The sequence below is a fragment of the Leptodactylus fuscus genome, chromosome 2, assembly GCF_031893055.1.
Source record: "Leptodactylus fuscus isolate aLepFus1 chromosome 2, aLepFus1.hap2, whole genome shotgun sequence".
NCBI classification, from domain to species: domain Eukaryota; kingdom Metazoa; phylum Chordata; class Amphibia; order Anura; family Leptodactylidae; genus Leptodactylus; species Leptodactylus fuscus.
Genome location: NC_134266.1, coordinates 236375752 through 236397836, shown reverse-complemented (window position 1 = coordinate 236397836; position 22085 = coordinate 236375752). Strand labels below are relative to the sequence as shown.

General features: G+C 40.8%; 2 protein-coding genes across 2 annotated transcripts; both read left to right on the top strand.

The window, feature by feature from the left end:
* The first annotated feature begins 3115 nt into the window (after positions 1-3115).
* Positions 3116-10258, top strand: LOC142196202 (olfactory receptor 5AR1-like). The gene is made up of 3 exons (XM_075266420.1): positions 3116-3157; positions 6297-6576; positions 9297-10258. Exons 1-3 carry the CDS (start codon positions 3116-3118, stop codon positions 10256-10258), a joined length of 1284 nt encoding a protein of 427 aa, XP_075122521.1.
* Positions 10259-20941: 10683 nt separating this feature from the next.
* On the top strand, positions 20942-21880 carry LOC142196201 (olfactory receptor 5AP2-like). Its single transcript, XM_075266419.1, has one exon. The coding sequence runs from the start codon at positions 20942-20944 to the stop codon at positions 21878-21880; it is 939 nt and encodes a 312-aa protein (XP_075122520.1).
* Positions 21881-22085: the final 205 nt, after the last annotated feature.

Below are 22085 nucleotides of genomic sequence, written 5' to 3'. Positions count from 1 at the left end.
GAGGGCCTGACACCCAAAGCTCACCCAGATCAGCTGTTTCAGCATAATGCTTCCATTCAAGTGCTGGGGCAGCCCTATCTACTGTATAGTGGTAGTTTTGGGGAACAGGAGCAGCTTGCGCACGCTCTCCATTGACTGCACCAGGTTCCAGCACCTAGAGGCTTTCAGAACAGTTGATTTGTGTGAGATTCTGGTGTCGGACCCCTTCAGATCACATACTGATGACCTATAATGTCATCAGTATGAAAACTTTATTTTAGGCAATGCCCTTTAAGAAACCAGTCAGTGTTTAGCTTAAAAACCATAGATACAGTCCTATGAAAAAGTTTGGGCCCCCCTATTAATCTTAATCATTTTTTGTTCTAAATATTTTGGTGTTTGCAACAGCCATTTCAGTTTGATATATCTAATAACTGATGGACACAGTAATATTTCAGGATTGAAATGAGGTTTATTGTACTAACAGAAAATGTGCAATATGCATTAAACCAAAATTTGACCGGTGCAAAAGTATGGGCACCCTTATAATTTTATTGATTTGAATTCCCCTAACTACTTTTTACTGACTTACTGAAGCACAAAATTGGTTTTGTAACCTCAGTGAGCTTTGAACTTCATAGCCAGATGTATCCAATCATAAGAAAAGGTATTTAAGGTGGCCAATTGCAAGTTGATCTCCTATTTGAATCTCCTCTGAAGAGTGGCATCATGGGCTACTCAAAACAACTCTCAAATGATCTGAAAACAAAGATTGTTCAACATAGTTGTTCAGGGGAACTCAGAGATTTAACCTGTCAGTTTCCACTGTGAGGAACATAGTAAGGAAATGGAAGACCACAGGGACAGTTCTTGTTAAGCCCAGAAGTGGCAGGCCAAGAAAAATATCAGAAAGGCAGAGAAGAAGAATGGTGAGAACAGTCAAGGACAATCCACAGACCACCTCCAAAGAGCTGCAGCATCATCTTGCTGCAGATGGTGTCACTGTGCATCGGTCAACTATACAGCGCACTTTGCACAAATAGAAGCTGTATGGGAGAGTGATGAGAAAGAAGCCGTTTCTGCACGTACGCCACAAATAGAGTTGCCTGAGGTATGAAAAAGCACATTTGGACAAGGCAGCTTCATTTTGGAAACAAAAATTGAGTTGTTTGGTTATAAAAAAAGGCGTTATGCACGGCGTCCAAAAAGAAACAGCATTCCAAGAAAAACACATGCTACCCACTGTAAAATTTGGTGGAGGTTCCATCATGCTTTGGGGCTGTGTGGCCAATGCCGGCATCGGGAATCTTGTTAAAGTTGAGGGTCGCATGGATTCCACTCAGTATCAGCAGATTCTTGAGAATAATGTTCAAGAATCAGTGACGAAGTTGAAGTTACGCCGGGGATGGATATTTCAGCAAGACAATGATCCAAAACACCGCTCCAAATCCTCAGGCATTCATGCAGAGGAACAATTACAATGTTCTGGAATGGCCATCCCAGTCCCCAGACCTGAATATCATTGAACATCTGTGGGATGATTTGAAGCGGGCTGTCCATGCTCGGCGACCATCTAACTTAACTGAACTTGAATTGTTTGTCCAAAATACCTTTATCCAGGATCCAGGAACTGATTAAAAGCTACAGGAAGCGACTAGAGGCTGTTATCTTTGCAAAAGGAGGATCTACTAAATATTAATGTCACTTTTCTGTTGAGGTGCCCATACTTTTGCACCGGTCAAATTTTGGTTTAATGCATATTGCACATTTTCTGTTAGTACAATAAACCTCATTTCAATCCTGAAATATTACTGTGTCCATCAGTTATTAGATATATCAAACTGAAATGGCTGTTAAAAACACCAAAATATTTAGAACTAAAAATGATTAAGATTAATAGGGGTGCCCAAACTTTTTCATAGGACTGTATGTATTAGTTTCTGACTGTCAGCATTCTGTTCTGACTTTTTAAATTTTTTTGAGTGATTAGCCATTATTTACACGCATGTACAGTACGCTCATGTAAGTGGCCACAAAAAAATGGCCACAGACAAGTGCAGTCAGCTCTGCCCGAAGCCCCATGGCAAAGCTGACTGCGCATGCCTAGGATTTAGAAGATCAGCGGTGGAGAGGCGATCTGGAAGAAAGAGGAGGCGCCACAGATTTTTCAAGCAGCAATGGGGATAACAAACGAAAAAATATAAACTGTAGCTCACCGTTAGTATATCGTAGGAGTCATTACTGTATTTCACTCCAGCAATGGGGGTGCCCAGAGTGCTGCGAGAAAAATCATTTGCATACTGGAGAAAACCGGGAATATCTAACAAACGGCGGCGCGGAGAAGACATCTACACTGTGTTCCACATTATTATGCAAAAAGTGTTTAGGAGTGATAAGGTAAGAATTTTTTTGTTTGTCAGTTAAACTCATTGATAGTGATGTGTGTCAGGGCTCTTTATATCACTGAAAGCAATTGCAGATGCCTGTGCTAATTAGTTTGGCAGGTGTGTCCAATTAAAGGCAAGACTACTTAAGAAGGCTGTCCCACATTATTAAGCAGCCTACATTTTCTGTCAAAATGGGAAAGTAAATGGATGTTTCGGCTGCTCAGAAGCAGCAAATTGTGGAATATTTAGGTCAAGGAATGACTACAATCAACATTGCCAAGTCACTTAATCGTGATCATCGCACAATCAAGACGTATGTAGCTGATTCACAGCACACACGTGTGCGAGCTGATAAGGGAAAATTGAGGACTCTTTCTAACAGACAATTACGTCAGGTTAAAAGAGCAACTGCAAAAATGCCTTGTCATAGCAACAGACAAGTTTTTGAAGCTGCTGGTGCCTCCAACGTCCCCCGAACAACAAGATGCAGGGTCCTTCAGAGGTTTGCAGCTGTGCATAAGCCATCCTGTCGACCTCCTCTATCCACTGCACACAAGCAGAAACGGCTCCAGTGGGCCAAACAATACATGAAGACTGACTGCAAAACTGTTTTGTTCACCGGTGAGTGCTGTGCAACGCTCGATGGTCCAGATGGATGGAGTGGAGAATGGCTGGTTGATGGACACCCCATGCAAATACGGCTACGGCGCCAACAAGGAGGTGGTGGAGTAATGTTTTGGGCTGGAATCATGGGGAGAGAGATTGTCGGCCCCTTCAGCATCCCTGAAGGGGTAAAGATGAACTCCATAACGTATGTGGAGTTTCTCAAACAGCACTTCCTGCCATGGTTCAAGAAGAAGAACCGTGCATTCCGCAGCAAGATCATTTTCATGCATGATAATGCACCAATGTCTCATGCTGCAAATAACACATCTGCATCTCTGGCTGCTATGGGCATAAAAGGGGACAAACTTATGGTGTGGCCCCCATGCTCCCCTGACCTCAACCCCATTGAGAACCTCTGGAGCATCATCAGAAGGAGTGTCTTTGGTGGCGGGAGGCAGTTCACATCTAAGCAACAGCTCTGGGAGGGTATTCAGTCCTCATGCAGAACAATTGAAGCAGAAACCATCCAAAACCTGACAAATTCAATGGACAAGTGAGTTCAGAAGCTCCTTTCGAACAAGGGATCCTATGTGCAAATGTAATATCACCTAGAAGAAAGTTTTGACTTGAAAACTGTTTGATTTCAGTTTTTAATAACCTGCTAATGCTTAGAATTTCACAACTGACCATTTTTTTTGTTCTTTATAAAAATAAAAAGGTTGAAAACTCTGCTGTGCATAATAATTTAGAACATGCATTTTGAGTGCATTTTGTGTTTTTTTTTTTTTTTAATTAAAATATACTGTTATCATAGGCAGTTTGTTCAAAAACCATTCAATTGTACTCTAATAGTTGATGACTGGAAAATTACAATGACTGCAATTCATATATGTAATTTTTGAAAACATGAGAAAATATTATTTGCATAATAATTTGGAACACCGTGTAAAGGTAGAAGTATGTGTTAGTATTAATAAAAGGGATTCTAATTATAGAATCCCTTTAATTATGGTGCTAAAGGAAATAAATAGTTGCTTCAACTAACTTGTGCTCATATGATGCCTAAAATAATTCTTCAATGTGTTCCCAATGATTTTCTCCCTGCCTTAGTATAAGGACTTTCTACTAATTGTTATTGCAGCACCCTATTGGGGGAAGATATGGCGGCTGGAAGTAGTAGCTGCAGCAGCCACAGTGGCAAAATTCCCCAGCTCTGCTCCTAGGCTGGTGCAGACTGAAGGGGGCCTGCAGGGTACCTGATAGTGGTGGAGGGCACATCCTAATGGTTGCAAGTCTCGCTAAGCCTGATGGAGGTTGGAGAGCCTATGATGGTTTTGCAAGAATGAAATTCAAGAGACAGAATATTTGTAGAGCAGCTCACTATTTTTACTTGAGCTAGAACATTGTAAACTGAATAGCATGTAGATACTGAAGGTACAATTCTTGCACGGTATTCACTGAGGAGTGGGGCTGAGCTGCTTGATGGTATTATTGTTTACAGTCTGAGCCTCCTTCTCTTAGAGTTACTCTCAAAGTCCACAATTTTCTCAATAAGCTCCCAGTTGAGGGATGCAGAGTCTGAAAGGTTGCCCTGTCTGAACTGAGATTGTAGACAGGGCCATCGCTATGAGGCCTATAAACTCTTATGCTCATATCCTGATCAGACACATTTTTTCTTCCGCAAGGTGAGCAGGCATACATCTCATCTCCTGACTGCTGAATGACACAGGACTGTCTAAGCTGGTGACTTCCAGCCTAACTCAAGGCTCTGGCTCAGTGTCTCAGTATCTCCTCAGACAACTTCCTCCTTCTGTTAAAGGGGCTCTATCAGCAATAGATATCTATACAGCTATCTCCTGTCACTCTAAAGCAGTGGTTCTCAACCTTTCTAATGCCGTGACCCCGCAATACAGTTCCTTATGTTGCGATGACCCCATTCAGTTTGGAACACGCGTCCATAACGGCGTGCATTCCAGCTGAATAGCACTGCTGCAGACAGTAGCGCGGCTTCTCAGTGGCTAAAGCCATCGGAAATATGTATTTTCTGATGGCTTTAGGCATACCTCCCAACTTTTGAAGATTAGAAAGAGGGACAAAATATGCGGTGCATGGTGAATTTAGCTCCGCCCACTTTTATGTAGACTCCGCCCATTCTCATTCATTTTTCATGTGCTCCCACACAGTATAATCCTCCTACAGTCACCCGTACATTATATGTCCCCTCGCCATCTCTCCCCCAGTTTCATATAATCCCTTCATCTGCCCCCAGTTTCATGTCCCCCTCCATCTCTGCCCCCAGTTTCATGTCCCCCCATCTCTGCCCCCCAGTTTCATGTCCCCCATCTCTTCCCCAGTTTCATGTCCCCCCATCTCTGCCCACAGTTTCATGTCCCCCATCTCTTCCCCAGTTTCATGTCCCCATCTGTTCCCCAGTTTCACGTTCCCCCATCTCTGCCCAGAGCTTCATGTCCCTCCATCTCTGCCCCCAGTGTCATGCCGTCCCCCCCTTCATCTGCCCAGAGCTTCATGTCCCTCCATCTCTGCCACCAGTGTCATGCCGTCCCCCGCTTCATCTGCCCAGAGCTTCATGTCCCTCCATCTCTGCCCTCAGTGTCATGCTGTTCCCCCCCTTCATCTGCCCTGAGCTTCATGTCCCTCCATCTCTGCCCTCAGTGTCATGCTGTTCCCCCCCTTCATCTGCCCCTTCACTATGTTCCACCTTAATGTTTAAAACAAAAAAAAAACACTTATACTCACCTTCCAACGCTCCCCCGCTGCTCTCTCTGCAGTCTCGTTCACTCATATAGTTGTAGGCACGATGTGACATCATCACATCGCGGCTACACATACAGAAGCCGCAGCACAGCGTTAAAGCAGGAGCTGGCTGTGACAGCTCCTGCTTTAATCGCCTGTGTGTTCAACTCATCGTCCGTCCTACCCTTTCCGCCTATCTGGGGAGGCGGTTATCTCAGCACTTAGTAATAAGTGCATTTCTAAAAGGTGCTACAAAAATTAGGCCTGCAGTGGCCGCCCCAGCACAACAATGAGACTTGGGAACAGTCCTATCTTCTCTCTGTGGACCTCCATTCAAACCTTTGGAAGATGTAGATCTCAAACATCTAATGTATAAAAACGTTTTTCTCCTCACCATTACATCAGCAAAGAGGGTTGGCGAGCTGCAGACCTTTTCATCTGAGTACCCCTATACTTCTTTTTTCGAAGATAGGGTGCAGCTTCACTTTCTTCCAACCTTAAGGCCAAAGGTGCCTTCTGTGGAGAATTTATCTCAGTTGGTGGTTCTACCAACTTTTTTTTTCTCTTGAGGAAGAGAGATTGCACAAGCTAGATGTGGTGCGTTGTCTACAGATCTACATAGACCGTTCCAGAGCTTTTAGAAGATCCGAGCATCTTCTAGTTAGTACAGCCAGCAAACAGAAAGGGCTGAAGGCCTCTAAAGCATCTATTGCCCGCTGGATCAAAGAGACTGTCAAACTAGCGTTTGAGCTTCAAGGGAAACCTCCTCTGTCCTTTCTAAAGGCTCACTCCACGAGAGCAGTATCCACCTCCTGGGTGGAGAGTAGAGCCCTTCCGCTAGAGCAGATATGTGCGGCAGCCGCCTGGTCGTCTCATCAAACTTTTGTACGCCATTATAGATTGTCATCCCGTACTACTGAAGCCTCCGCCTTCGGGCGGGTGGTTCTTGAATCTGTGAGATGAGTGACCCTCCCTAGGGGTATTACTTGTCAAATCCCCATATGTTGGGCTGCTGTTGGGTACGTAAGGGACTGGAGGATTATGTAGATAATCTGTTTTCCCTTAGTTCTAACAGCAGCACAAGCTTTCCCTCCCTAAAAATGGTGTATTACATTACTTGTTAAAAAAACACTTATAGGGAGCTAGGCTGCATTTTATTATGCTAATTAAAAATTCCGCCTGTCCTATTAGCACACAGGGGCAGAAAATACTCCGTATGTTGGGCTGCTGTTAGGACTAAGGGAAAACAGATCATCTATATAATCCTCCATTATCTTTGAGGGTCCCCAGGATTATGATAATCTCCTTCCCACATTTATAGTCAATGATTAGGTTAAACCCTTGATGAAGATACAGCCAGCTACCTTCAGGACACCACAGACCTATTAAATAAACTATCCACTATAGGTCTCCTTCCAGATGGAACCATCCTGGCCACCATGGATGTAGAATCCTTATACTCCAACATCCCACACCAGGACGGTGTAAACGCCTGCCAGTTTTTCATGGAAAAGCGAGGTATGAACGCTGAATCAGTGGTGAAACTCATGAAATTCATCCTCACTCACAATTACTTTTCTTTTGGTGATTGCACCTATCTACAGCAAACTGGCACTGCAATGGGGAGCGAAATGGCGCCACAGTACGCTAATCTCTTCATGGCCAAGCTTGAGAGTGACTTCCTATCCACCTGCACCACCAGAGCTCTGGTCTACTACCGTTTCATTGACGATATCCTAATCATTTGGACTGGGTCTGAACAACAGCTGAAAACCTTCCATGAACAATTCAACCAGTTCCATCCCACCATCAACCTGACGCTCAATCACTCCTTCTTTGAAATAAACTTCCTGGACGCAGTCATCAAGATACAGGACAACAAATTTGAGACATCGCTGTATCGGAAGCCGATTGACCACCCAACCTACCTAAGATGGGATAGCTTTCATCCTAAACACAAAGAACTCCATTGTATACAGCCAGGCCATCAGATACCACCGCATATGTTCAAACTCTGCAGATAGAGATGAACACCTTGGAGGCCTCAAAAACACATTCTTAAGGCAGGGTTACCATCCAAGAACTATTGATAACCAAATCACCAGGGCCACCAGAATACCAAGATTGGATTTATTAAAATACAATACCAAAAAGGAAAACAATCGGGTGCCCCTGGTTGTCACATATAACCCACACCTGGAGACGCTGAGAGGAATTACACGCATACTACATTCACTACTGCAAAAAGACCACTGTCTAAAATCCATATTTCCAGATCCCCCTCTCCTGTGCTACAGACAGCCACCAAACCTCAGGAATATGGTTGTCAGCAGCTCACTGTCACCTCCAACTAACACAGGAACATTTCCATGCGGACTGAAACGTTGCAAAACCTGCCTCCACATACTGACGAAGGACAGGATAGAGATACCAAACTCTAACAGGGAATATCAAATCCGAGGTACGTTCACCTGCAGCACACCCAATGTAGTGTATTTAATAATGTGCACCAAATGTTCCACTGATAATCTGTATGTTGGAGAGACCGGACAGCAACTTAGAATGCAGATGAACTCACATCGCCATACAATTAAAGAATGAAGAGTGGACCTCCCCGTATCAAAACATTTCTGCAATGAGGATCATAATATGATTGATCACATGAAAGTTTTGGTTTTGGGAGGGAATTTCAGATCAAAGAGAGAACGACGCATTCATGAGTGTAAATTTATGACCCTGCTTCAAACACTGGAGAGTGGGTTAAATTTGTCACATGGTTTTATGTCACTTTACAGAAACCTGTGAACTGATAAGGACCTGTAAGTGTTTACATTGTCTCTACCAATTACTAACAACCCCCTCCCTTCCTCCTGGAATTCTAACACCCTATGTGCCCTCTCTGTATATAAATTTGCATCCTTCAGAAATGTTTTAAATTTACTTGAGAAAGGAACCGAGACGTTCCGAAACGTTGTAATCTGTCATCATTATTAATTAGCCATTAAAAAGGTATCAACTACTGAAGACTATCAAGTTTTTTTGTTTTTTTATAGGTACTGACTAGACAAAGAAAATGTAGTCCAGAACCATTCAAGTCATTTGACTAAAACATAAGTTTTAATTGAATGAAAAACTGTAAAAACATTCAATGGGACACATAGTACAAAAATACGTTGATCATAAAAAATGGATGCACATACCGAACATGGACATGAAAAAACGAAAAAAGACAAACCGGACCCACGATTACATGATAGAAAATGGCTGACGCGTTTTGAGACTCCTGTCTCTTAGTCGCTACGATATATGGATGGTTTGGTGTTTTTGATCACAAAATAAATAATTGCAACATAATAAATACAATAGAGATTTGTTAAAGAAATAAAGCAAAGCTCTTGTGATTTAGTCCCTAGGGGTCTACTGTTAATAATAAACCAGCCACATAATGAAGGATGGCAGCCCTATAAATACATCCATTGCTACATTTACCCACTTACTATACTTACTATGTTTGTTAGTCAATTCCACAAGTGCAATAACTTTTATTTTGGCCATCTATGATCTTCACAGGGGTGGCAGAGTCTCTCCAAGCCGTGACTCTGGGTAACAAGTCTTTTGTAAAAGAGTTTGTAATAATGGGAATTACCAATGACCCAAATTTGCTCCATGTCCTATTTGTCTTGTTTTTGCTGATATACCTTCTGAGTGTTTTGGGTAATACAAGTATCATGTTAACAATCCTGATTATTAATGATCTTCACAGACCAATGTATTATTTTCTTGGCAACCTGTCCTTCTCAGATCTTTGCTATTCTACTGTCATTTCTCCCAAGATGTTGTCTGATTTTTTTCTGGAAAGAAAACTGATCTCCTTTATTGGCTGTGTACTTCAGTTGTATTTCTTTGCAGTGTTTGCCAGTACTGAATGCTACATTTTGTCTACCATGGCTTATGATCGCTACGTTGCAATATGTCACCCCCTCCTGTATGTGTTAATAATGAATAGAAGAACATGCGTGATTCTTACCCTTATTGTTTATACCGGTGGTTTATTCACTGCAGTCATCCATACGTCCTGCACATTCATATTGCCGTTTTGTGGACCCAATGTAACAAACCATTTCTATTGTGATATTCCTCCACTTATGGAGCTCTCTTGTGCTGATACCTACATGAGCAAGACCATTATATTTAGTGTAGTCTTTTGCCTTGGATTTTTTTCAGTAATCGTTGTATTAGCTTCATATACGTACATATTTTTCGCTATATTGACTATTCACTCATCAGAAGGCAGACGCAGAGCATTTTCTACATGTTCCTCCCATCTGCTTTGTGTTGCCTTATTTTATGGAACAGTTTTCTTCATGTATTTCCGTCCGGCCTCCGACTATTCTGTCACTCAAGACAAGATAGTATCTGTATTTTATACAATGATAATCCCTATGATGAACCCAATCATTTATTGCTTACGAAACAAAGAAGTGAAAGAAGCTGTGAAGGCCTATATTAGTAGATTGCTAGTCCATATATAGTTAATGTTTAAGGTGCAACTATGCTATGATGTAAATGCCTATTTGTTGTCTGTGTATGGATGATACGGTTACTTGTATTATGTATATTACAATACATATGAAATAGAATAAGTGTATTTTAATACAGTTACTTTTATCATACTACTTTGAAGACATTATCCCTAAGAAAGGATTAGATGCTGTTTGTTTTTAGAACCTGGACTATTACGGTAGTGTTGATGCGACTTACTAGGGTTGATCTATTGAGGTAGACAACCCAAACTTATAATGCAGTGACATTTCAGTTGTCACAATGCAACCTTCATAAGACACGGATTGTTTGAGGATATACAGAATGTGATCAATGACCAAGGCAAAGCTGTAAGGCAGGAAAACCAAAAAGTAGTGTATACAATCTTATCTCAAGATGCACAAAATGTATCTTCCAGCATGTGCCACTTACATAAATTTGGCACATCTTTTATATTATTATTATTATTTTATTATTATTATTATTATTAATAATATAATAATAAATAATAATAACTTTATATGGCATCAACATTTCTGCAACACTTGACAAATCTTTTTGTTTTAATATGAATATAATAATAATAACTTTTATTTATATAGCGCCAACATATTTCGCAGCACTTTACAAATTTACAAATCTTTAGGCTGAAAAGTCTATATTACAACTCAGGCCAGGTGAGTGTTAGGGTGCATTCAGACTACGTAACGCCGGGCGTGTATGAGAGCCGTACACGCCGGCATTACGGCAGACTGCCGAACACTTCCCATTCACTTCAATGGGAGCGCTCGTAACAGCGGCGTTTACGAGCGCTCCCATTGAAGTGAATGGGAAGTGTTCGGCAGTCTGCCGTAATGCCGGCGTGTACGGCTCTCATACACGCCCGGCGTTACGTAGTCTGAATGCACCCTTACTCCTGTTTAGAGATGAGGGAGTAGTATTCGATCAAGTAGGTATTCGATCGAATACTACGGTATTCGAAATACTCATACTCGATCAAATACCACACGGTAAACGCAGTAAAAATTCTATTCCCCTCCCACCACAACGTAGGCATTGGAAAAAAACGTATACAGTCATTCGCTGGCTAAATCAGTAGCAGCAGCAGTAATAATAATAATACTGGCACTTGGGCGTGTTAGATGCCCCCATGCTTCCCCTGCTGTTTCAGGTGCATTCCAGAGGTGTTGGCATCATTTCCTGAGGTGTATTGTTGAGTGAATAGTATTCGAATACCTCGCTCCCATAGGAATGCGTGTAAGCGGCCGAACACCAAGGGGTTAAGTGCATCAAATATTCACTGCGCTTAACCCCTTGGTGTTCAGCCGCTTACACGCATTCCTATGGGAGCGAGGTATTCGACGAATACTATTCGCTCATCTCTACGGAGGTGTCATTGTGGACTTGGTGACTCCAATTGGTTGGATTTTGGTTTCCCTGAAACGAGGATGTTTTTCCCGTAGATTATAATGGGATTCGATATTCAAACAAATAGTCGAATATTGAGGTCTACTTGAATCGAATTTCGAATATTTCGCTACTCGCTCATCTCTAGTCCTGTTTAAATGTTTCACTGGACTAGTAAGGCAATACCTAAAAACATACAGTATGTCTTTACTTCTTGTCTTTTCCCCTCTTACATTTTACTGTAAAATAGAATTTGTCTTGGTGGATGTATCCACAATTAAAGAGCCCATAATAAACGTGGCCATTCACACAAGATAAAAGTGGGTCGATTTGGTCCATTTTTGATAACAAAAGTTAAAAAACTAACACTAATGACCATCTATAGAGAAACTCAGTTGTGGTCAGTTGAGATTATAATGTACATAGCTTTATTTCTAAACATCCACCTATATTTGGCAGTATAGCTGGATATGTCAATAGTGGGATTGTTTCAGGGATCCTTATGAATGCTCAAAACTTAGAAAGCCATATACAGTGAGAGAGGAGAATATACCAGGAGCCATTATACCCAGCTGAGAGCAGGACTGGTAATTGGGTAAAACTCTTCAGTTACGTTCACCTAAGTCTGAATATGATTCTTAAGATGGGAATACCCCTTTGAGTTAACACACAAAACTTTGTCCTTGTTGGTAACATGCTTGAATGTAGTTTTCATACTAGTGACTTGTCCACAGGATCTGTGGCGGTCTAACACCCAAAGCCCACCCAGATCAGCTGTTTCAGCATCCTCTAAGTCCTGGGAGCTGGTGCAGTGGACTGGGAATGCTCCTATTCAAGTGTTGCAGCATCCTTGTCTACTGTATAGCGGTAGTTTTGGGGAATTGTAGAGCCTTGACCATTATGTGAATAGGAGCAGCTTGCGCACGGTCCCCATCGACTGCACCAGGTTCCAGCACTTAGAGGCTTTCAGAACAGCTGATTTATGTGGGATTCTGGTGTCGGACCCCCTCAGATCACATACTGATGACCTATACTGTGGATAAGTCATCAGTATGAAAACTCCATTTGGGGCAAAGCCATTTAAGAAACAATTCAGTGTTTAGCTTAAAGACCATAGGAATGTATTAGTTTCTGACTGCCCGCATTCTGTTCTGACTGTTTTAATTTTTACATTTACTTTGTCATTTGAGGCCTTGTTGTTTTATTTGAAGATTTTTAGTCGTTATTTTAGGAAAAATATAGGTGAAGGATAAATATGTATTCATTTTTTGGGTACTAATCATGTTAATCGATACGATACAGTAAATTATAGGTTTGTTACCAATATGAGATTTTTAAATACAGTATATCTATATTTATGTCTTTTATTTTTTTAGATTACAGTTTACTAAAGGGAAGTTGTCATACTGAACATGCAGTCTGATCTGCAGGCGTCATGTTATGGAGCAGAAGGGGCTGACTGGATTGTCCTAGATCTATAAACAGATGGAGAGTTGTGGTAAAAGGTTCAATTTACTCGAGTATAAGCCGAGTATAAGCCGAATTTTTAAACACAGTTTTTGTGCTGAAAAAGCCCCCCTCGGCTTATACTCGAGTCAAGAAAAAAAATAAATAAAGTAAATAAAAGTTGTAAATCCCTCCTTTCCCTAGAATACATATAAATGTAGAAAATGACTGTGAAACACAAACACATTAGGTATCCCTGTGTCTGACAGTGCCCGATCTACTGAATATAGGGTATCTGCAGTGCCCCTGTTCCGTCGGTAAGGGGTTAATAGGAGCACTGCAGATACCCTATATTCAGCCAGACTGAATTCCACGTGGGGGAAAAAAAACACAGTCCTCAAGCTCAGGGAAGGGGCAGACAGACAACCAAAACATCCCCTCCCCGTCCCCAGCACCCAGAAACTACTGCACCCAAAAACTCCGACCATTTTAATTTTTGAAATTTTCCAGTAGCTGCTGCATTTTCCCCCCTCGGCTTATACTCGAGTCAATAAGTTTTCCCAGTTTTTTGTAGTAAAATTAGGGGCCTCGGCTTATATGCGGGTCGGCTTATATTCAAGTATATACGGTAATTAATTTCATAAAATTTTTGGTCGTTCTGTGCTTAGGATCCAGCAGGCAGTCTTACAAGTGATTGACAGCTCTCTTTGTATGCATGCATATACAGGGAAGGTTGTCAACCACTAATAAAACTGCCCACTATTTTGTTTATTGTGTGCCCTTTTGTAATTTTCTGTTCCATTTTTTAAAGAAGATTTTTACTTGTTAAACGATAATGCTATTTCATAACTGTATTATAAAAACATACCGGTTGGGCATACCTAAATAATTGCAGGTTTTCTGTAAAAAATCCTACCTGACAACAGCAATGGTCATTTCATTTGTTACCACAGAGATTACTATTTATTATGATGCTAAAGGAAATAAACGGTTGTTTCAACTAACTTGTGCGCATATGATGTCTAAAATAATTCTTCTATGTGTTGCCAATGATTTTCTCCCTTCCTTAGTGTAAGGACTTTCTACTAATTGTTATTGCAGCAACCCATTGGGGGAGGCATGGAGGCTGGAAGTAGTAGCTGCAGCAGTCACAGTGGTAAAATCCTTCTAGGCTGGTGCAGACTGAAGGGGTCTGCAGGGTACCTGATAGCGGTGGAGGGCACATCCTAATGGTTGCAAGCCTCCCCGAGCCTAATGGAGGTTTGAGTGCCTATAATGGTTGTGCAGGAATAAAATTCAAGAGACAGAATATTTGTAGAGCAGCTCACCATTTTTACTTGAAGTAGAACATTGTAAATTGAAGGTATAATTCTTGCACGGCATTCACTGAGGAGTGGGGCTGAGCTGCTTGATGGTACTCTTGTTGACAGTCGGAGTCTCCTTCTCTTAGAGTTACTCTCAAAATCCACAATTTTCTCTACAGGCTCCCAGTTGAGGGATGCAGACTCTGAAAGTTTGCCCTGCCTGACCTGAGATTGTAGAGAGAGCCGTAGCTATGCCTCATAGCTACGGCTATAAACTCTTATACATATATCCTGATCAGGCTCAATTATTCTTCCACAAGGTGAGTACACATAAATCCCATCTCCTAACTACTGAATGGCACAGGACCGTCTACAGCCCGGTTCACATCAGCGTTCAGGTTTCCGATTGGGGAGTCTGCTTCGGAACCCTCCGAATGGAAACCTATTCATATAAAAAAATGGTTACCTAAGAAAACCCGCAGACCCCACAGACTATAATGGGTCCATGTGATTTCCGTATGAAAAAAGGACTTTTCTCTACCCATATTTCATGCAGATAGGGGAATGGAATGGCCCAAAAACAGATGTGAACTGGGCTTAAAGGGGTATTCCCATCTACATAATTATTTTAAAATTTGTAGATAATTAAAAGTTAAACATTTTTTGCAAATGTAAGTAATTAAAAATTCTGTAGAGTTTTAAAGGGGCTCTAGGAAAAGTCATTTGAACTAATCACACCTTTGCATAGCCTTTAGAAAGTCTATTTCACACCTACCTTTAGTATGTAGATTGCCTCAGTGGTTTCTGAATAAGTCCGTTTTTATTCATATGCTAATTAGACTGGTGCACGATACATCGTGCACTCCTCTCCTGTTGTTTCCTATGGGAGGCTACTGATGATGATGATGACTCAGCTTCCTGTTTGCACACTTACATAGGACATAATAGCAGAGAGGAGGCTGCTGGGAACTTCCTGTGCTGGTTGGAAGCTCATTAGCATATGAATAAAAACTGACTTATTCAGAAACCACTGAGGCAATCTACATACTAAAGGTAGGTGTGAAGTAGCATTTCTAAAGCCTATGCAAGCATGTGATTAGATAAAAATGACTTTTCCCAGTGATAGAGCCCCTTTAAAGATTTTCTCTAACTTTCTTAGTGGTAGTCTGTTATCTTGATCAGTTGCCAGTGGATACGACCACCAATGCAGAAACTTTCTAAGGTCAGAAAATCAGACATGATTTCTTTATTGTGGCCGGGATATCTTCTGATACATGTAATGTCCCTGCATGATAACCCAGCTACAATATGAAAATAATATTGCAAGATGCCATACCTACTACAGGGGTGGACTCTGATCATCCATGCCTATGTAAGGACACACAAGTGCAAGATACCGTGTCTCCCTTAGGTGTGGAGTCAATTCAGTTTTTAATATAAGGTAGGAGTTTTCTCTTGGTAGGTAGCTGGGTAGAAATTATTACTCGGACAGATGGCAGGAGGAAGTATAGGACTCCTTGTGATGAGTTGCGTTTTGTCAGCCCTAATATTTCACTGCTGAGACTGTTAATTAGCCAAAATGTCTGACCTCATAGATATATGAAGCTAAGAGGAAATACTCACAAGTATCTGAGACTAAAATACCAGAGTTGCCATTCCGCCCCGACACTGGGATCTGTTTCCTAGGCTAAAAATATTACTAACCCATCATAAGCATTGGTCATCAATATCAGATTGGTGGTGGTGAAATACTTAGCACCTCCACTGATCAGCAGTTTCATGTCTCCCATCCCAGTACCCGCCCACACTCTCCTAAGTCCCGCCTTCTCTATAATACTAGTCTAGGGAATCGGGGGCAGGGCGCAGGGCGCTTTGAAGCCACATGAAGGACAGAGGAGTGGACCAGCAGAGGGCAGCGGCAGCAGGTAAGTTGAGCGAAGTTCACGAGTAGATAGATATTACTGTACATAGACAAGTCAATGTATAGTAGTATCTATCTACTCGTGAACTTGCCTCGTCGTCCTCACAGCAGCGCAGCACACAGTGATTTACCTGCTGCATTCAGACTATAAGACGCACCCCCATTTTCCTCCCATATTTGGAGGGAAAAAAGTGCATCTTATAGTCCAAAAAATACGGTATATGGAAAACACCAGCCTCTCCATAGGTAAAATTGATATGCTGCGATTTTCAAATCCCATCCATTTCGCAGGTAATGTAATACGCAGCATTTTTTACCCCGTTTTTGCAACTTGGGGCCCCGACCTAAAGCTGTTTTGCTTCACATTCTGTCTCTATTGTCATTCTGCGACTTGTACAGTTCACACACATGTGAATATGTGTTAATAGTATATGTCTAATGAAAAAAAGCTAAAATAGTAATTTCTAACTAAAAAAAAAAAGATACCAGTTATATATAATGTAACATCTATTGTACGTTACACAAATGTCTACTGCTTTATAGCCCAAGCATAATGTAAGCATAGCATAGGAATACAAAGTAACGCTAGGTTCACACCTGCGTTCTACTTTCCGTTCTGTGCTTTCCGTCTTCTGGCATGCAGAAGACGCAAAGCACAGACTGGGTCCGGCCGTGAGCGTCGGTGAGCGTTTTATGCTCTCCGCCGCAAAACTGGATTTTTTAATCCGGACACGGAGTACTGCATGTCCGACTCTGTGTCCGGATTAAAAAACCCAGTTTCGCGGCGGAGCGCGCAAAATGCTCACCGCCGCTCACGGCCGGACAGCTTTCTCACCCATTCAAATGAATCGGTGAGAAAGACTCCTGTAGGTTTCCGTCTCCTGCTCTGTTTTATGCAGGAAACGGAAACCTGCACAACGGAAAGCACAACGCAGATGTGAACGAGCCCTGAGATATACTCTTCCCACACAGACAGTTCTCCTCTATACATTTACTGAAATACCGCCAAGAAAGTTTGAAAAAAACAAACCTAATAAATATTAATAAATATTTGATCCTGAGGGTTTTAGCAATGTGTATATTTCCCTATGGGACAATGTCTCCTTCTACCTATGTTCTTTACAAATACAGGTGTGGGACAAGAGGAGTTTCTCAGAAGAAATTTTCCCGTCAGTCTGTGGCAATGTACAGAAAAACATAGAATTAAATATCGATTGTTACATTCAACAGGTAAGATGTAGTACAAGCCATGTAAATGGTTACTGATGTTACTTACATAGCTCAGATCAGCCAGAGGGAAAGTACACGCTTCTATTACTGGATGAACTGTCGCTCACAAGCTCGTTACATATGTGTTTGCTTCATACACATAAATATTGCTCTGGGTTCTCACCTTACTTTGTACATAGTATATGTAGATTGTGTTACTGCTCTATTCTATTCATTGGTAATACAGAAATATATCAGACGTCTTTAGGAATAATCAATATGCATTCCTTCCAATATCACACTGCACAGAATTCCCCATACTGGATGCAGGCATAGTTATATACAGTCGTTACATAAAGCACTTCTGGTAATGAAAATTTAATGTAAAAAAATAAACACCTGAACAGATATGTATTTGTGGATAATAATAATAATAATAATAAAATGTTTTATTTATATAGCGGCAACATATTCCGCAGCACTGTACAGTTTGTAGAGTTCTAGTAGAGACAGAAAGATACATTACAGAGAAATAATCACGTCACACAATGGGACTGAGGGCCCTGCTTGCAAGAGCTTACAATCTATGAGGCAGAGGGGGTGACACAAGAAGTAGCAGGGGCGGCATCGGAGGTAGCATTACTTATACCTATACATTTTTCTACTTTACAAATAAATTATCTAGATTAGAACCTGCACAACCTATGCTGTGCTTTCATAGAAGCCCCTGGATACTGTACAGCAAATATCTGGATAAGTTATTTTTATTTCCAAACAAATGCTGTCATCTGTGTGAATAAATGCAGTGTGAACACATCCTTAGACTAAGTTCACACCTGCGGCAGAATCCAATGACAGAGATCTCAGCGCAGATGTGAACCAACACTTATGCCAGGCTCACACTTGTGTTCGGGTCCACATGGGAACCCGAAAGATGGAGAACCAGTCCGCTTAAAAAGCGGTTACCTGTGGAAACCCATGGACTCCATACACTATAGTGGGTTCTGCAGGTTTTATACCATTTCTTTCAGAATGATTCCTCCTCTGTACAGCTGTATTATGGCTGTGTTGTACTGAGCTGCAATATGACACACATAGAGGTTCATGTAGTCTTACTATACATAGTTATATTTTTTATTACTTTATAAACGTTGCATAAATCCAACTTGTTGCGCAGGAACACAGAAGGAGAAAGGGAAATTCTATACATAAGAAGATAATAGTCCCCCATGGTGGGACTATTAAAGGATTATCTTATAACTTGGCCACAATAAGGAATATATGGCTGTGTTTCTGAGAGGTGACTGAACATAAAAAATTTCTGCATTTGTGGTCAAATTCAGTGGCAACTGATTAAGACAAATATTTAAAATCTTTTTGGATAATTTTTAATACTATATATTTACAAGAATTTTTAATTGCCTACAAATGTAAAAATGGTTATATTTATGAGAACACCCCTTTAACTCGGGACATAAAGGATATACAAAAGACAGCTCACTTATTCTTTTCCTATCGTCTTCTGCCTTTATTGATTTTACTTTGACATTGAAATACTTTCCTTTTTTTTTTTATATATATCATCTCTTTCATGTTACCCCGTACCTATATGTTAGGATATATATATATATATATATATATATATATATATATATATATATATATATAACCTTGTGCTTTTCAGCTTAGCTATTAATAAGAATGCTGCAGTATCTCTCTGGGAATTCTGTATATGCAACTTGCTGTTATTGTGATAAACTGTTTTCCTGCACACATTTGTCATATGTATTTTTTATAAATCATCATTGACCGAAACCAGCCATTGTCTAATGTGTTTGGCTGTCTTTAGTATACAGTATAGAAATCTATATTCAGTGCATAGTTGTGTTTCCAGCCTCTCACTGTGTAGACACCTGCAGAACAGCTCCATTACAGTAAATGGGACCTTGGTACAGTTTACTTCTCAGCCAGTGCAAGGAGTGACTGTGCAGGAAAAACATTGGAGGGGATACAGCCATTTCATTTTCAGTTTGGTGGAGGTCCTATATACTGACACTTGTGTGATGGGAAAGAAACCAAACTACAAGCGATTCTTAAAAAAAAAAAAAAGCAGTGGCTGCAGACACATAAAAAATCCGCAACAGCAATAATTTTGCCATTCGCAGGCCTTCATGTGTATAATTTGAGCAATTTCTCTTCTAAAGGGAATATTTTCAGTAATAACAAATTTTTATGCATTTCACTGACCGATTCCACTTGGTTTATTGAGGGTTTTTAAGGACTTAATAATAAGCTATTTTTAGGCCGGGCCTCACATAGCGTAGACTCTGCAGTGTTTTATAGTACCTGCAAAGTGGATGAGATTCCCACTAATGCCAACCACATATTGCAGAAAAACATCCGCAGTGGAACTGCCGCAATTTATAAAACCATTGTGGTTTTGTAAATCGCAACATGTCAATTATGCCTATAGAAACTCTGCCATTTTCAATATAAGTATAATATGGAAAGAAAGTATGCGGAGGGCTTTCTGTGAAAAGCTGAGGGTTTTTTTTTTGTAGCATTTTTAGGCTGCGGTTTGCTATGTGGAGACTTAGCCTTATATTTCAATGTCGGCATGCAACTCCAGTCAGTAGAATGAAGTAGCTGTTGCGCTCTAGCCCAATACATATGGTTATGGATGTGCCTGATACTGCAGCTCAGCCCCATTCACTCTGACTGTATAGACAATGAAGGTTAATTGTCATCATAGGCAGGGGATCTGAAAGTCAGATCTTAACCAAATATTAAAAACATTTATACAATATTTATGCTTTATATAAGCAAATGGGTCACAAAAAGAAAGATATAAGGTCTTCAACATAGAGCCTAAGGCTTCCTGCACATGAATGTGTACGTTGCCAGGTGTTTCATGGCTAGCACACTGGCCCATTACATTGTAATTAGAGATGAGTGAATATGCACGATTGAATACCTTGGCCGCATAGCTCCCGATGCAAAAACACTTCCGGGACTTTGAATTTTTACTGCCCCTCCCACCTTCCCTGCTGCTGGGAGCTATGCGGCCGAGGTATTCGATCGAGCATATTCGCTCATCTCTAATTGTAATGGCCCTATACACACTTGTATTATTGGAACCATAAGCCCAGAGCAAAACTCAAAGTTAGGATTTATACCTGTCCGTTTTGCAGCCCAAGCTCCTTGAAGCAAAGTAATGGGTCTGCCACTGACCCGACACATGCACAAGGTTGTGTACATGCAGCCTAAAGTTTTTTGTATTTTTGTTTTTTTTGAAGATTGTCAGCTGTCAAGGTCATGTTATGTCTTAATTTATTCCTAATCTCATTATAAGAATGATATTATATTTTACTATTTGCAGCACCCAAATGAATAATTGCAGTATTCATACAGCAAACACGGAGTTCATCCTCACAGGTCTGACTGTTAACCATAACCTAGAGATCATTCTCTTCCTGGTATTCCTTATACTTTACATTTTTGCTGTTCTTGGAAATGTAGGAATTATTGCAACTATACAACTCGGGGCCGGTTTGAAGACTCCAATGTATTTTTTCATCAGTCAATTGGCGATGCTTGATCTTTTCTATACTTCTATTATAACTCCAAACACGCTGGCAAACCTCACGCGGAGTATTAAATCCATATCCATCAGTGGATGTGCCACACAGTTATTTCTATTCGGAGGTTCAGCCACCACGGAGAGTTACTTATTAGCAGCCATGGCGTATGATCGGTTGGTAGCGATAAGCCATCCTTTGCTGTACGTAAGCACTATGTCTAATGCAGTATGTAGGTTATTGGTGCTCAGTGCCTATTTTGCAGGATTTTTGAACTCTTTAATCCATATCAGTTTTATCTTTTCATTAAAATATTGGAAGGCCAATGTCATTGACCATTTCTACTGTGATATTCCACCGCTCTTCAAATTAGCATGTTCTGATACTTTTCTAAACTGGGTGGTCATCTTACTATTTGGAGGACTGACTTCTGTCATTTGTCTGTTCACCATTATATACTCCTACACAAATATTCTGCTAACTATTTTAGGGATTAATTCCTCAAAAGGAAGAAGTAAAGCCCTTTCCACTTGTACATCTCACCTGCTCTGTGTCTCTATATTCTACAGCACCCTGATGTTGACATATCTCAAACCTCCTTCAGAACATTTGCAAATGAATGATAAACTAATCTCAGTTTTCTACACAGTGGTCATTCCCACAATAAACCCAGTCATTTACAGTTTACGAAACGCAGATGTAAAAATTGCATTGAGAAAGGTTTTTAATAGGTATTTTAGATCATAATTTGCTTAGATCAAGGTTAAGACTATGTAAAAAAAAAAAGAAATAATGCATTTCCCATTCCCTCTTAGCTTTGGCTCTAAAAAACGCAGCAAACTCTGCAACAAAAACAGCAGCAGATTTTCATCAACGTAGGCCTCAGCCTAAGGCCGAGGCCCCACGGGCTGGAAATGCTGCAATTTGGCCGCAGCAGAAACGCCGCGGGAGA